This window comes from Eleutherodactylus coqui, chromosome 13 (assembly GCF_035609145.1).
Source record: "Eleutherodactylus coqui strain aEleCoq1 chromosome 13, aEleCoq1.hap1, whole genome shotgun sequence".
In the NCBI taxonomy this organism is placed as follows: Eukaryota; Metazoa; Chordata; class Amphibia; order Anura; family Eleutherodactylidae; genus Eleutherodactylus; species Eleutherodactylus coqui.
In genome coordinates, this window is record NC_089849.1 from 25,941,767 (window position 1) to 25,957,690 (window position 15,924).

Genomic DNA, 15,924 nt, shown 5'->3' on the forward strand with positions numbered 1-15,924 from the left:
ATGTCTATGGGTAATGGTAATCGATTGGATTTGGAGTTGATCGGTGCCATGTTTGACTCATTCCATTGAAGTAGTTACCAGAGAAGAATGCCTTGTGACTTTAATGGTAACTACTTCAGTGGACCATGCCAACTAGGGCATTGGTCAGCTCCAAATTTAGCATTTTGGTAGTTCCGTAGTTTGCCTTGTACAATCAGATTTGTACCGAATCTTCAATCACTGCATTTTTCATATATTTCCCAAGATTAGCTTCTTTTATGAGAGATCAGTGGTTGACCTTTAAGCTTCTGTATGAATATACGTCGTCCCAATTCCTGCAATGGAAGTGGCGTAGCTTTATTATTAGGGTATAATGGCTATAGATTCTCTACCAGATGGAAAAACATCCAGGAAATTGCTGCCTTCTAAACCTCCTCCCTCCCGTTACTTCTCCATGTTGGCGTTTGCATGTCTGCGTAATATTTAAAGGTTATCTCTCATCATCCATCTTGGAAAGGAAAATTGGCAAACTGAAGCCAGATCTTCTGAAGCCTGCCATAGCCCATTTTACTGCTTACTTCATTTGCCCATTAAGTCATGATTTTCCATTGCTTGGAGTGCCAGCTTTTCTCTAAGATCTCATATCGTTTCTTCTCTTCGCATTCTCTTATTTGCTTATATGGTTTGCTATGCGATTCTTCTGAACATGTCTGTTTAATAGTCACCTAATCACTATCCTTACTGCCTTTGGCAAGGGCTATACGATGGAGCAAGGAAGTCCATTTGGTGGGAGTTCAACCATTGGAGGTAGCTTGTTTGGCTGTTGTCTGTAATGGGCAAACTACAAAGCCTTAAGAGAAGTTTGAGCAGAACCAACAGGAAACAAAATAAGAAAACTTTCCAAGCACCTCTTATATTTTGTTTTGTGATCAGTGGGGATCACACGGTTTTTCTGGAGGCAACATGATTGGTAATTGCCTATAGTGGGCCAACTATGAAGCCATAGCAAAAAGACTGAGCAGAAACAATCAGAAGCGTAGTAACACAAGACTTTCCTGGCGCCTCCTCCATTTTGTTCTAGTGATCAGTGGGGGGGGGGGGGGGTCACATAGTTTTCTGGAAGCAGTATATTTGGCCATTGCCTATAGTGGGCCAATCACAAAGCCTCAGGAGAAGGCTGAGCGGAACATCAGGAGACAAAGTACCACAACACATTCCTAGAACATTTTAATTTTTTTCTAGTGATCAGTACTGGTCACATAGTACAGAGTCCCTACTGAGATTACTCCTCTAAAGGGGTAGCCTCATGACCAAGATTGGGTTTATCTGGATAGAAAATCAAAGTTTTGAAGCAGTTTGTTTCAAGTTGTCCACCTGCTTCTTTTCCATGGCAATGCCTTAGTTTTACACCCTTGTTGCCATTAGACATGGCCCTCAGTGTTCCTTGCATTGGTTGCTGGCCATACACGGCTTGCTTTGTCTTGCTCTGTGCAATAGGTACAAGTCCCGAAAGTGGTTGGACCTGGGCATGCATAGTTGAGCAGAGCAAGCTTGCTGTTTTGAATGAATCAGGATCAGAGGCATCGGGTCATCAGGGCTGTTTGCTAGGAAAAGCGTATGTCGGTAACAGGTGGGAGATAGCCCACCATTTATGGAAAGGCTTTACACAAGTTCAGTTAAACAAGCAAGAATTTACTAAGTATCTGATAAAGGAAGCTATGGCAATAACATACAATAGTATTATGTGGACACAATGGAATCAGTTATTAATGATTAATTAACGCTATAACTCAGTCCGTACCGTATGGATGAGATACACTTAATGCCGCGCGTACTTTTGGAATATCACAGCCAATTTCGTTGCCAATATCCCGTGGATATGGGATAACGTTTAATCTTGGTGAAGCCCCTTTAACTATATATTGTATGACTATTAAGTCTAATTCTAGGTGCTGAACAATGTGATATGGTGTATGACATCCGGCCTATACTCTCTGCTTAGTTGTGTTTTGTATATTTACCATGCTCGTTATTTTGGTTCGGTCAGATATGCTGAATTTGGGGATTTTGTCTACTCCTATATACATCTGTGTACTTCTTGTCAATTGTGTTAACAAACTTTGTAGGCTCACTTGATAGTCTATCACCGGAAAATGACTGCTGAACTACTTCCAACTGTGCATTGGCGCTCTGGTGATAAGTATTAGCCTACCTTCTCTTTTTGTAGCGGTGCAGCTGTGGTCCAAGAGTTACGAGAGTTTACAGGTTCCCCGCACCATATGCAGATAAGCTACAATCCATCCGATGGGCAGACTTGCGGGTCATTATGGTTCAGGCTCTCTGCCGCTGGGTCCTTCTCAGCCCCTCCCTTGTCTAATGATTGGTGCATACACAAATGGAGGGGCTGAGTAGGACCCAGCGGCAAACAGCCTGGACCAGAACGAACTGCAAATGTGCCCATTTGTCGAATTGGAGTTGATCTGCATACGGCGCGGGGAACCTGTAAAGTCTCCTAACTCCTGGACCGTGGCTGCACTCCTACAATAAGAGGAGGTATGTTACTGCTATCGCCAGAGCGCCGTTGGGAGTAGTTCATTGGCGATTTTCCAGTCAGACTTTTTTTTAATATCACGAACAAGTGGTAAAGAGGGATTGTCATCATCAAGGGGTATCCTTTCATCTCCGCTAGGCTGGTACTCCCTCTGCACACAGCAGTAGTTACAGAAATAATCATTTTTATGACCCTAAGAAACACAATTGGAATGTCTGCATTACCGGCTTCTTCATTTCTTTGCTTGTTAATACAAATTTCAGGGCTTCTTAGCCGTCCCCAGATAGAATTCTTCTAAAACTAACATGACTATAAATGTGTCTGTCAATTTTAGGGCCATTTAAACACCAGCCTTTAAGTTAGAAGATATTAAAAAGATATGTGAAAATGTGACTGCAAAGTGCCGCACCGTGACGAAGAAATCCTGCACTGTGCGCAACGAGCGGCTCTCTCTTACCATTAGTTGCAGCCTTTTCAATCATTCGGGTTCTAGTAGTTGCTTTTCTGTATATTTATTATCAATTTAGTCTCCATAACATTACTCTCTGTCATCATCTCATTTGTTTTTGAATAGAAACTAGGTAAAAAGTGCAAAACATGGGATTATTACTAGTATTCTTCATGTTTATAGGACTTTGGTTTAAAGTCAACCTAACTTTTTAAGTAACTTTTCAGAATAAGCTGCTGTGTGTGTAAATGCGGAATAATACGGCATCTGGCCATTATGTGACTTGTATCCTGGATGTATTATCAGTTTTCCCTGTAGTAGTCTCTATCTCTAATTCTCAGTTCTTTCTGAGCTGGTGGGTGTGGCCTGCTGCTATGATGTCTCCATACACTGCACACAGAGGGCAGCAGGAACCTTTCTTTTCTATCTCTGAGCTGGTGGGTGTAGACTGCTGCTAAGATGTCTCCATATACTTCAGACATAGGAGAGCAGGATATCTTCTCTATCTCTGAGCTGGTGGGTGTAGACTGCTGCTATGATCTCCATACACTGCACACATAGGAGAGCAGGATCTCTTCTTTTTTATCTTTGAGTTGGCTGATTCTAAGATATTGCCATACATTACAGACATAGAACAGGATCTCCTCTCTATCTCTGAGCTGGTGGGTGCAGACTGCTGCTATGATGTCTCCATACACTGTACACATAGGAGAGCAGGATCTCTTCTCTATCTCTGAGCTGGTGGGTGCAGACTGCTGCTATGATGTCTCCATACACTCCACACATAGGAGAGCAGGATCTCTTCTTCTCTATCTCTCTGAGCTGATGGGTGTAGACTACTGCTATGATGTCTCCATACTCTATACACATAGGAGAGCAGGATCTCTTCTCTATCTCTGAGCTGGCAGATGTAGACTGCTGCTATGATGTCTCCATACTCTATACACATAGGAGAGCAGGATCTCTTCCCTATCTCTGAGCTGGCGGGTGTAGACTGCTGCTATGATGTCTCCATACTCTATACACATAGGAGAGCAGGATCTCTTCCCTATCTCTGAGCTGGCGGGTGTAGACTGCTGCTATGATGTCTCCATACACTGTACACATAGGAGAGCAGGATCTCTTCTTCTCTCTGAGCTGGTGGGAGGAAACTAGCTGCTCTGGCCATACACTGTACATGGAAAAACTGCAGATTCTGATCTCTGTACTACACAGGAGACATACCTGCATCAGGGAAGACATTACAGCAGTGCTGAACAGTGTAGATGTAACCACAGTAGCTGTGAAACAGTAAATCCACATTGAGAGTTCCTGGCATGAACATCGATCCAATGATGCCTCCATGCTAGAGTTGAGCGAGCATACTCACTAAGGGCAATTGCTTGATCGAGCATTGCCCTTAGAGAGTACCTGCCCGCTCGGGAGCAAAGATTCGGCTGCCGGCTGCGGGGGAGAGCGGGGAGGAACAGAGGGGAGATCTCTCTCTCCCTCTCCCCCCCCTCTCCCCCCTGCTCATGGCCACAACTCACCGCTCCCCCGCGCCGGCACCCGAACCTTTTCTTCCGAGCGGGGAGATACTCGCTAAGGACAATACTAGAGCAATTGTCCTTAGCTAGTATGCTCACTCATCTCTACTCCATGCATGTATCACAGCCACTTTGGCTACTTTGAGTATGCTTTCACATAAGCCGCACTGCCAGAACTTACGTTTACTTACTTCAGTCCTAGCAGCGGTCCTACAGGACTTAGAGAGACGCGGAAAGTGTATTTCTGCTTCTCCCATGCTACTCTTCAAATTAGTAAATGGGTTTTACTCCTTCGCTCTTACAGCTTCCACAACACAAAATTGAAATGCAAGTTCCAGGGCCCTCAGAGGCCCATGCGCCATACCGTGATGTAGCACATCCATGCCTTTCTATGCAAGTACCCTATTGCTACTTCTCTATGGCACATTAGTACTGCGATATAGTGCCGGATCTGTCTTTTGACTACAGCCTGTATAGAGGGACTCTGAGTATACATATGCTCCTGGTACGGCTTCCTTGCTTTCCTTCTTGTCCTCGTAGACTTCATCTAATTCAAGAGTTAATAAAGTTTACTGACATGAATATTTAGTAGTTCGGGGCTGAACTGTCAGTGTTGTGATGACTCTATGAGAACATCAGAAATACGATGGGCACCTCCACCACAATGTTCTTGTACCTCGATAAATAAAAGAAAGTCTTCATCTGCGGGTTAGACGTCTACGTAGAATACAAGCCGTAGTATGCCAGGCTTTTATTAGTCCGCCTAGAAATGAATATGTATTCCAAGTTTCAGCATTCACCTCTTGCTGACCCTCTCCAGAAAGACATATTTAAGAAATTCTTTCTTATCTCTTCTGGCATTTCCTTTGATCGCGTCTTGCTGTTTTTGTAGAAACTTTGCGCTGACTTAATTCAGTAGGAGTCAATATAAACAGGCCCAAGCTTCTTGGAATTGGTCATGTGTTGTCAGCTAAGGCCTTCATCACTCTTGGTTGAAGTGATGCAACCCAAAAAAAAAACCTGCTTGTGGGTGGGCTCCCAGGGATTGGCAGACTGGTGTTTATCAGCTTATATTTGACTTCTTACAGTTGATGTAATTCGTTTTCTTTAGTAACGTATTTCAACTGAACGGCCGCATTATTAAAAGGGTTGTCGGCCCTTTTGTTCACTGTATGCTTTGGATAGGTCATCAGTAGAGTTGAGCGAACATACTCTGCCGAGCTTGATGCTCGTTCGAGTATTAACGTACTCGATGGTGCTCATTTCTTGAACGAGCATCAAGCCGTGTTCGACCCGCCCCAGTTTTTGGCCCCTCCCCGCTGTGACGTGCCTGTTTTGGCCCCTCCTCGCCGCGGCGCAGCACGCGTCATTGACAAATTTTTTGGCTGGCTGGTGAGAGAGAGATAGAGAGAGAACCAAGCTAGAAAAAAAAAAAAAACCTCGGCACCCGGCGCCCAACATTCAAAAATGCTCGAGTCTCCCATTGTAGTCAATGGGGTTCATTAATCGAGTAGAGCTCTCCAATTTTACGAGAAGCTTGACTCGAATAACGCGGAGTCAAGCATTTGGGTGCTCGCTCATCTCTAGTCATCAGTAGTTGATGGACAGGGGTCTGCCGCTTAGAAATGAGCGAGCGTACTCGGTTCGGGTGTTTTTGCACTCGAGCACTGCTTTTTCCGAGTAACTGACTACTCGGACAAAAAGATTCGGGGGGCGCTGGGGGTGAGCGGGGTGTAGCAGTGGGGAACAGGGGGGAGCTCTCTCTCCCCCCCCCAATCCCCTGTGCAACCCACCGCTCACCCCCAGCGCCCCCCGAATCTTTTCGTCCGAGTACTCAGTTACTCGGAAAAAAATCGGTGCTCGAATGCAAAAACACCCAAAAAGAGTACGCTCGCTCATCTCTAATCCCTGTCCATCAGCTGATCGTCTGGCCCGCTGTGCAGTGCAGTGGGCTGGAAGTTGTCATAAGCGAACTGGAAGAAGTGTGGAATCAATTGGAGAGCAGCGCTGGAACGGCACATCCAGTCCAGAAGATAGGTCATCAATGGGCAGACAACATAAATGGGCAGACAACATAAATGGGCAGACAACACCCTTATCTCAATCTACACCAGAGGTTATTCATTTCTTTATTTAGTTTTTTTTCGTCCCCGCCTTCCAAGAGCTGTAACATTTTTATTTTGCCATCAAAACAGCTGCATGAGAGCTTTTTTTTTGGAAAGGAAAGGGGGGGGGGGGCAAGTTGTATTTTTTTATTGGTACAATTTAATGTAATGCACTAAAAATGTTTAAGTGGGGTAAAATGAAAAAAAAAAAGATTTTTTTTTTGGAAAGGTCTCGTTTTTACGGTGTTTATGCTACAGTAAAGATGACATATTAACCCTTTCCAATTCAATTTTGGATTCAGGGTTTCCTAAAAGGCTTTCTCTTTTTGCTGTTATACAACAGTGCCATCTACTGGCTATAGCCAGTGTGTGCGCTACAGAGAGGCTCCCACAGCAGAGTGGCTGGCAATAGTTGGTAAGAATACCCTGTCGGACGTCTTCTGACCTTGGAGCTGTACAAGCTTCAATCAGAATGTAGGAAGATGTCAGACAGTGGATTGGAAAGGGTTAGCTTTGTACTGTTGGTCAGTAGAATTACAGTGATACAAATTTATATTTATAGTTTTACTGCTTTTAAAAAGTAAATTAACTTTCTTTTTTAAATTGCCTTCTGCTGATTTAAACTGCGGCATCTAAATAGTTAAGTACTGCAATCGGAGCTAGCTCCAATCACGGCAGTTGCTGATTGCTGTCAGCTGTCAAACACTGATAGTCTCCGGGTATGGAGCGGATACGGCTCCTGAGCCCACTCCATACACCATTCACAACTGCATAACATAAATTTACCATTGTTGGTCGTGAAGCAGTTGGAGACCCTCATCTAGTAGAGCGTTGACCTCCTGTGGCCTTTAGAATGACAGTAATTCATCGTACTGTAGATTCCACTGAGTGTTGAACTCAATTTTTGGTAATATCGGCCGCTGCGGACAGGAAGCTTCTTGTAGTTGCCGCAGATTTGATGGAGGTGCTGACATGTTCTGACCAGCTGAGAGGAAGGGCTCAGCGATTCATGCTGCTTGTGCCAAATTGTGACCTCCCATCAGCACGATGCAACAGAAATCTGGATTCCCCTGACCAGGAGATGTCTTTCCGCTGCTCAGTGATACAATTTTTGTGCTCTGGAGTTTTTCCTTTCCGTTCCTCTTAGACCCAATGACAGTGGAGCCGGTCATCTGCTGCTATAGCCCATCTGTGCTAAGCGACACCAAGCTTTGAATTTGGACATGTTAGTTGGAACGCCAACATTGCATTCAACTGCAATTTCCTTGACTGTGCAGCACCTGTTAAACAGAATAATTCTTGACATCCACTTCTGACCCCTTTTGGTGACACCGTTACACCAGAAAACCCATGTGGTTGGCATCCCGACCCCGGCTAGTCTAGCACTGATGACCAGGACTCATTGGAAATTGCACAGATTGCTGGATTCTCCCATCTAATGTGGATTCTCACTGAAACTCATCCATGGAAAACGTGATTTTACGCTCCGGGGCCATGGGGATAATTTGCATAAAAGCAAACTCGAAATGTGAAAGAGACGATTGCTTTAAAAAAGTGGTTCTTCAGTATATATTCGTGTGATAAACAAGCCCTGTTTCCCTTGACTCGGCTCATTTTGGAAATGGAAGATAATGCAAAAATCCATCTATATGCGTCTGGCTTGCCAGCAAAGGATGTCAACTTGAGAAGAGTAATAGGAATGGATGTCAAACTCGGGCTCAGTACTAATCCATCCTATAGCAGTGATTTCATTTCAGCATTCACAAACATGTAGAAAACGTCTCATATTTAATGATATATTGAGATAAATCAAATAATAATTGGGAATATGCACTAGAAGGCTCCTCCTTTGCTCATCCTAGTTAATGAGCTGTCACGGCGCTCTCCTGCTGTGCGCTCAGTACAACTTCCTGTCACCGGTGGCTTACATGATGCTGAATGAGAACTTGGAACTTGTTGAATTAGTGCGAGATATATTCACAGCTTTATGCAGATTACTAAATTAGACACCCCCTTTCAAAATAGGACCTTAATCAGCTCATTGCCCCGGGTCCCGCTCCTGGCAAAAAGCTAATCTGGTTATAGAAAGCCGAAGCCAGTTGTGCGGTTATTCCAGAGCAGCTGCTGCTCTCATACAGCCCAATGGACAGGAGGGACCCATTGACATCTATGGGAGAGTGTTGTGGGCATGCTTTGTGACATTTGCAGGATGGGGGAGGAGGTGAGCTGTGGCTAAAAGCTATTGTGAATGGTGGGTCCTGTGTTATATATACAGTGGTTACTTCTCAGTGTAATTCTGCCCGCGATGAGAATGAGATGACTGCTGAAAAGTTTTCTCTACAGAACCAGCTCCCTGGTGTCTGTCCTTGGCTCATTCACACATTTACCCTCTCTTTGTATATTCCAGTTCTCTCTTTTGCTTGCACTTCTGACCATCATGTCTTCTACGCTGCCTGACCACGGCTCTGTATTGCTTACTGCCCACACTGACCATCTGCTTTGACCCCCATTATTGCTTCTATGCCACCAGCTCTGACCATTGCTACATCCCTGGATATGCATCTGTTCAAGTATCGCGCCTCAGCCCTGTGCAGAGTAAGCAGCCCTAGTACCAGGACTATCTGTGCAAGTAACGGATTGGGACCCCTGTAGCACAGACCGTATCCCACTTGAAGGGATCAAGGGTGAAAATCGGGGTTTCCCAGGTGCTGTCTCCCCAGACAGTCCAAAATCAAATGAGTGTGTGACAATGCGGATCCACATCTATCTGCCTGATGGATTCCCTTCAACCAGTGGGTTGAGCTTTCCTGTTGCCATAACAGAGCAGGAAAGTACAATTGAAAGCATTAGTGTGAAGAAGCCCAAAGTGGTCAATGTGAAAACTGCAAGATTTCAGGATTTTTTAAAATAGAAATCTTAGCATCAAGTTACAAAAAAATATATTTCATATAAAAACTTAATTCAAGCAAAAGGTAAATTTCGGACAATGCGTCCTCCATAAAGGCTGACGAAGAGGCTAAACAGAATAATGAAGCGTCAGGTCAGCCGTGGTCAGGATTCCTGATTACACCTAGCTAAGCGTGCCATGCAGTGTGATTCTGGATGGCGTCTCCCTAGCGGTTTACTATGATTATTGTCAAACAGCCTGGCGCTATTCTTCTAAAATCTCGACTTTGAACATCTTCAATGACTTTACCGATGATGAATCTTACGCTACGACCCTGTAAATGGAACTTTCTGTGTGTAGGATGAAGGAAGGAGGTGTCATTCCCCGGTTTATTGTTCTCCCCTCCACTAATACGCCCGCATTCGGTGTCACAATTACTCCTAACATTTTATTGTTGGAACCGTCTATCCGATCTCGGCTGCAATAAAGAAAGCCGCGAAGATAGCGGATGTCTTATCCTATAAATCAGCCGATGCTGGAGTAATTTAGGAGGAAAACCTTATCACGGAGGTGAGGAAGATGAGGTGAACGGCACCCAGAGGAGTTCCCTTATGTCGCTCTGTGTATTTTGTATAAAATGTCTCTGCTAATAAAAACTCCTCATATATTTTCTGCTGTCGAGTAGCAAAGAAAGGAATAGAAAATTAAAGGAAAAATCCCTCTGTGGGGAAATCCAAATGTTAAAGGCCGGATTACAGATGAGCTGTGCATCAGCCTATGAGGAGATAATGTATACAGGACATGGGGCTTACAGCTTTCTGCCAAGATGTACCAATCTACTAACATCCTTCCACATACATCACCCATGCAGAGCTGTAGTTATTGTATGTCGGCGGAGTGCATGTTACTTCCCTCTTCACATGCGCCGGTGTGAGTCAATGGAGTGCTGGCCTGAGAGTTGGCATTGCAGATACACTGTCCTTCCAAAGTAATTGGACACATGAGAAAGAATCAAAAGTAGTATTTATTTCCATATGTTAGTACTTGGTGGGGCTCCATTGGCCCTAATGACATCAGATAATCTCTATGGATACTGTCTGCTAATGGCTCATACAGTTCAAGATGGTATTTCCCTCCGTTCGTCCTTAGCTGCAAACTACTGATGACCTATTCATAGATAAGCCATCAGCAATAGCAAGGCAGGGGTCCACTGCCTAGGTCCCCTGCTGATCAGCTGTTTGGCGAACCAGTGTGCTCATAGACTGAGCTCATTTCTAAAGGAAGTAGACAGCTCTGTTCTTACTGAAGTGATCAGGATTGATATTACACCCATTCCCTTCAGTCACAACTTTGCCTGTAATACCAAGCCTGGCCACTGCAGTGAGAACGGAGCTATCTGCTTGCTGCAGAAGTCAGCTCAGTCCACTATCACATTGGCCTAGCGAAAAGATGATCAGTGGGGTCCCAGGTGGCAGACCCCTGCTATTGTATTATTGATGGCCTATTCTATGGATAGGCAATCAATAGCTTACAACTGGAGAACCCCTTTAAAACAATTGGATGTCCCGTAATCAGAGTATAGTAACTGCTGTTGTTCTTCTCTCCCAATGTCCCACCGATCTGTTGGTAAGGTATCTTGTTTTCAGGCATCCGAGATGGCCATGTAATTTTATAGATATCTAGTGTACACTGTGCTCTCTGATTGGCCAGAATTGATCACATGAGCAACAACGGCTAATCAGTAAGCAGGTATAGTGCGTTAGTAGTCTGAAGACTTTGTCAGCCCTCTTGGACGGCTGAAAACAGGATCTGGAACCAGCGGATCAGAGGGGCATTGGCATAGAAGACCAACAGCAGAGAATACAACATTCGTTCTGGTCCCAGGACAAAATTCAATCTTGAAACCGGAGGGTCATTTTAACTCTTCTTGAATCTCGTTAAAGTCTCCAATTTTTCAGAAATTGGAAAAGCGTACTTTTTGGCGGTTACTTTTTAACATGGGAGCTTATATGGGAAAGATAGGCAACAGATGGCATCTGTTGGAGGCATCCAGTAGAAACGTTTACATTAATCGTACATGTTATATAGAAGCCAGTGGTAACAGATGGTCTACGGATGGCATCCATCGAAGGCATTCGTAGGACGTATATGCCTTTTTTCTTTCCTCAGGAGTTAGCGGAGGACGCTTCTGTATGAGTGCCATCTGCAATCTAGAGGAATACTTCTACAGATCTCAGGGCACTTCTGGGCCGCATCTGTCACTTGCTATGAAAATTGGAAAGCAACAAAAAGTCTGTGTGTAGCCTCGGGTCAATGGGTATAATTCAGCAATGTGGTTCTACGGCCAAAAAATGTGTACCCCTCTGTCTGCCAACACCTACCCTACTAAAACTGAACAACAAGTTGGGTACATGCTTTACAATTTTAGTAAAGCATGGCATTCGGTAAAGATGTCGCGAGGCTCGGTTGTATCTTTCCAAACGTTTCCTCTAGACAGTCATAATCATTGACCTTGCGAAATTAGTTGTAGAGGAATTGGCTTACCATGAAATATGACTGTGGTAGGAACATTCGACTGTAGGCTCCACTGGGAGATGCAGCAATGTGCAATATAGAGAAAGATGAAATCTAGATCAGCCCCGCACTGGGAGAAGTAGAGGGCAGCCTGTCATACCGCTAGCTACACATCTTGGTTGATCAATCTTTTATGAGGGTGATAGATTAAATATTGTCTTTTGATGAATTATTAACACCCTGACTCTTCTCCCTTTCTAGGTGTTCACAAGATATGGTAAATGTTACATGTTTAATTCTGGGCATGACGGCCGCCCTTTACTGACCACTGTAAAAGGAGGGACTGGAAATGGCCTCGAAATCATGCTGGACATCCAACAAGACGAATACCTTCCCATCTGGGGAGAGACAGGTACGTGGCTCTATATAAAGGTCTTATGTTATGGCTTTCATCTTCGATGCTCTATATCATCCATGTAATCTGTCCACAGAATAGTCATCAATAGCTGATCGGTGGAGGTCTACCACCTGGGATCCTGGCCAATCAGCTGTTCACAGGACCTGCTGTCACCCGGTACAGAGCAGGAAGCAAATAGCTCCATACATTGTACAGTGGCCTGTCATGGAAGTGTAATTCAGGACGCGTCCCAGATAGGTGGTTAGGGGAAACTGAGCGCCCCAGGCCACCCAGTTCATGCATACGGTAGCTTTGGGTAATAAAGCAGAGGATGGGCCTAAACCAACGCTTGGTCGCAGGCATTGCCCATGATAAAAAGCACATACAGTGGTGAGAGGACGCGACCACATAGTGAACCAGTCCGTAGTTCAGAACATGCTGTAATTTTTTAGTTTTCTCTCATCCACGTGGTTCATCACAGCCATGGGTGGACGGCACTGATTCTGTCAGAGGTCCTGTGGTGAAACTGGCAGCGTGTTGCCTTCAGCCAGTGGGATCGGAATCCGTCAGATACTTGGCATTAACTTGTGTCCAAGGGTAACTCCCTAATGTCTGAGTGTAACTCCCTCGTTGAGGGTTCGGTCCCTAGGAATGTATACCGCAGTGGAATATCCACAGCGATCTGGTTTTCTGAGTCCTTCTTCAGCAGAGTACTCCCACTAACTGACTATAGGCCCTCTGTACTTCCGGAGCCCGCTCAGAGAAAAAGTACATCTCCATTCTTACCACATGTTCCCCGTTATAATGACAGGCACACAATAAACATAGTGGTATATTCAAACAAGAGAAGCAACACAAGTACAGCATTGAAGTGAATGAAAGGTGTTCCAGCAATACCACACTGGGCCACTGCATAATGTATGGAGCTATCTACTTCCTCAGTAGTATTAGTGGCCCCCCACAGTGGCCTCAGTAGTAAAAGTAACCCAAATGCAGTGGCCTCAGTAGTAATAGTAACCCCTATAGTAGCTCCGGTAGTAATAGTGACCCCTATAGTAGCCTCATTGGTAATAGTGAGCATACCATTGGCCTTAATAGTAGTAGTGACCACCCCCCAAGGTGGTCTCAGTAGTAACGATGACACCCCCCCCCCACAGTTGCCTGAGTAGTAATAGTGACCCTTCACAGTGGCCTCAGTAGTAATAGTAACCCCCCACAGTGGCCTCAGTAGTAATAGTGACCCCCCACAGTGGCACCAGTAGTAATAGTGACCCCCACATTTGCCTCAGTAGTAATAGTGACCACCACAGTAGCCCCTGTAGTAAGAGTGACCCCCACAGTAGCCTCAGTAGTAATAGTGACCCTCCACTGTGGCCTCAGTAGTAATAATGACCCCCACAGTGGCACCAGTAGTAATAGTGACCCCCACATTTGCCTCAGTAGTAATAGTGACCCACCCCAGTTGCCTCAGCAGTAATAGTGACCCTCCACAGTAGCCTCGGTAGTAATAGTGACCCTCCACAGTGGCCTCTGTAGTAATAATGACACCCCCATAGTGGCCTCAGTAAGTAATAGTGACCATCCACAGTGGCCTCAGTAGTAATACTATTACTACTGGAGCTGATATAGGAGACACTATTATTAATAGTGTCTCCTATATTGACCCCAGTAGTAATAGTGACTGCATCATGCAGAGGAAACTTCCAGAGTGTGATAGGCAATCAGGTGAGGGGGCAGGGATGGAAAAATGTGTATTCACCCTTTAAAAATGTTCCACACAAACACGTTAGGGCTCACGCTCTTGTCAGCATTTTGCTTTTTGTTTTTAATGGATCCTTTTTTAAAAAAAATGAAATAGCCAAACAGAATTAAAATGGAACCAAACAAACTGCAGTTTCTGGTTTTTAGACATATCTGTCACAAAAATGGACCATTTCTATCAGTTTGTTTCTGTTTTAATGCATTTGCATCCATTTTTAACAGATCTGTTGTTTTTCTCTTATCTTTCTTCCCTTCTGTGAATGCTCATTAAAAATGGATCCCTTAAATGGTAAACAAAAATGAGACTAAACGGAAACCTTTCCATTCATCCATTAGGTTTGATCTAAAAAAAACAAAAAGCAGAAGGGTCCTTTCTAGATGCTTTCCATTTTTTAAGTAGAAAGAAGAGTTGCAAAATGTGCTGTTTTTCTGTTAAAAAAAATGGAAAGCCTGATGGAATGGAACCGGCCTGAGCATGGCTGCGGCTCAGAAAAGCATGAGAATCAATGGGAAGTAAGATGGAACCGCTACTTTTTGTTTTACTGCTCATTTTATGGAACAGCAAAATGGAAAAAAAAACGCTGTTGTGATTGAACCCTAATCCCTATCTACAGGAGAGGGGGTAATTAGATGTTTGATGGGGTCCAACCACTTTGATCCCAACTAGAGATGAGCGAGTATACTCGCTAAGGCACATTACTCGAACGAGTAGTGCCTTAGCCGAGTATCTCCCCGCTCGTCTCTAAAGATTCAGCTGCCAGCGCGGGTGACAGGTGAGTTGCGGTGGGGAGTGGGGGGGAGCGGGGGGGGGGGGGGAGAGGGAGAGAGAGATCTCCCCTCCGTTCCTCTCCGCTCTCCCCCGCCACTCCCGCCCCCCGCCGGCCCCCGAATCTTTAGAGACGAGCCGGGAGATACTCGGCTAAGGCACTACTCGTTCGAGTAATGTGCCTTAGCGAGTATACTCGCTCATCTCTAATCCCAACCAATTCCAAAAACTGGGATCCCTAGTGTTGGTTAAACATGTGCGCTGCTACTCCATTAACTTCAATGGTACTGCCAGAAGTAAAGGGCTTGAATTTGGCTACGGTATCTCCGGCGGTCTTATTGATATAAGGGTAGTGGCGGTGCACATGAATCACTGTTGCTCCTCTCCTTCTGGGGCACTCCAGACCTCAATTCTCAGGTTTGGTTGGAGTCCCAGTAATTGGACCCACAGATCAGCTAGTTATCCTAGGGATAACTTGTCATCGTTGGACAACCTCTTTAAGGGGTTTTCCAGCTCTTAAAAAAATGATGACCTATCCACCTGACAGGTCTTCAATAGTTGATCAATTGGAGTCCATGACTCGGAACTGCCAGGCCAACGATCACCCTGTACAGAGCAGGAAGCAGATGGCTCCATACACTATGCAGTGGCCCCAAATGGTCTTTGTGATACAACCCCCTTAAACAAAATACAGATCCCTTTCTTTTGGGTGGTTCTTCTAATATCCATTAGCCCAATCGGTATTTTGGATTCTTGAAGGCAGCCATTTTGGTTGACTGTCTAGTGATGCTAGGTTACATCTTGAAGTGTTCAATTACTATTAACATCAGGTTATGCTACAACAAGAAGAAAAGCCCAAGCTGTCAAGGATGAATCTATAATGGTAGCATTTATTGACGCTGCTATGTCAGGAATATATATGCATAATATGTAGACAGCTACCAAACACAGAAGTACCGGGGATACGTGTGTTATAAGGATACAACTCAA

At 44.7% G+C, this 15,924-nt stretch overlaps 1 protein-coding gene across 2 annotated transcripts in view; it reads left to right on the forward strand.

Annotated features, from left to right (window-relative positions):
• Positions 1-15,924, forward strand: part of LOC136588666 (acid-sensing ion channel 2-like) — a 785,500-nt gene that overhangs the window by 550,972 nt on the left and 218,604 nt on the right. For both annotated transcript variants that reach the window (XM_066588061.1, XM_066588060.1), the window contains exon 2: positions 12,272-12,422. In XM_066588061.1, coding sequence (XP_066444158.1) covers positions 12,272-12,422 — 151 coding nt within the window. The remainder of the gene's footprint in view (positions 1-12,271; positions 12,423-15,924) is intronic.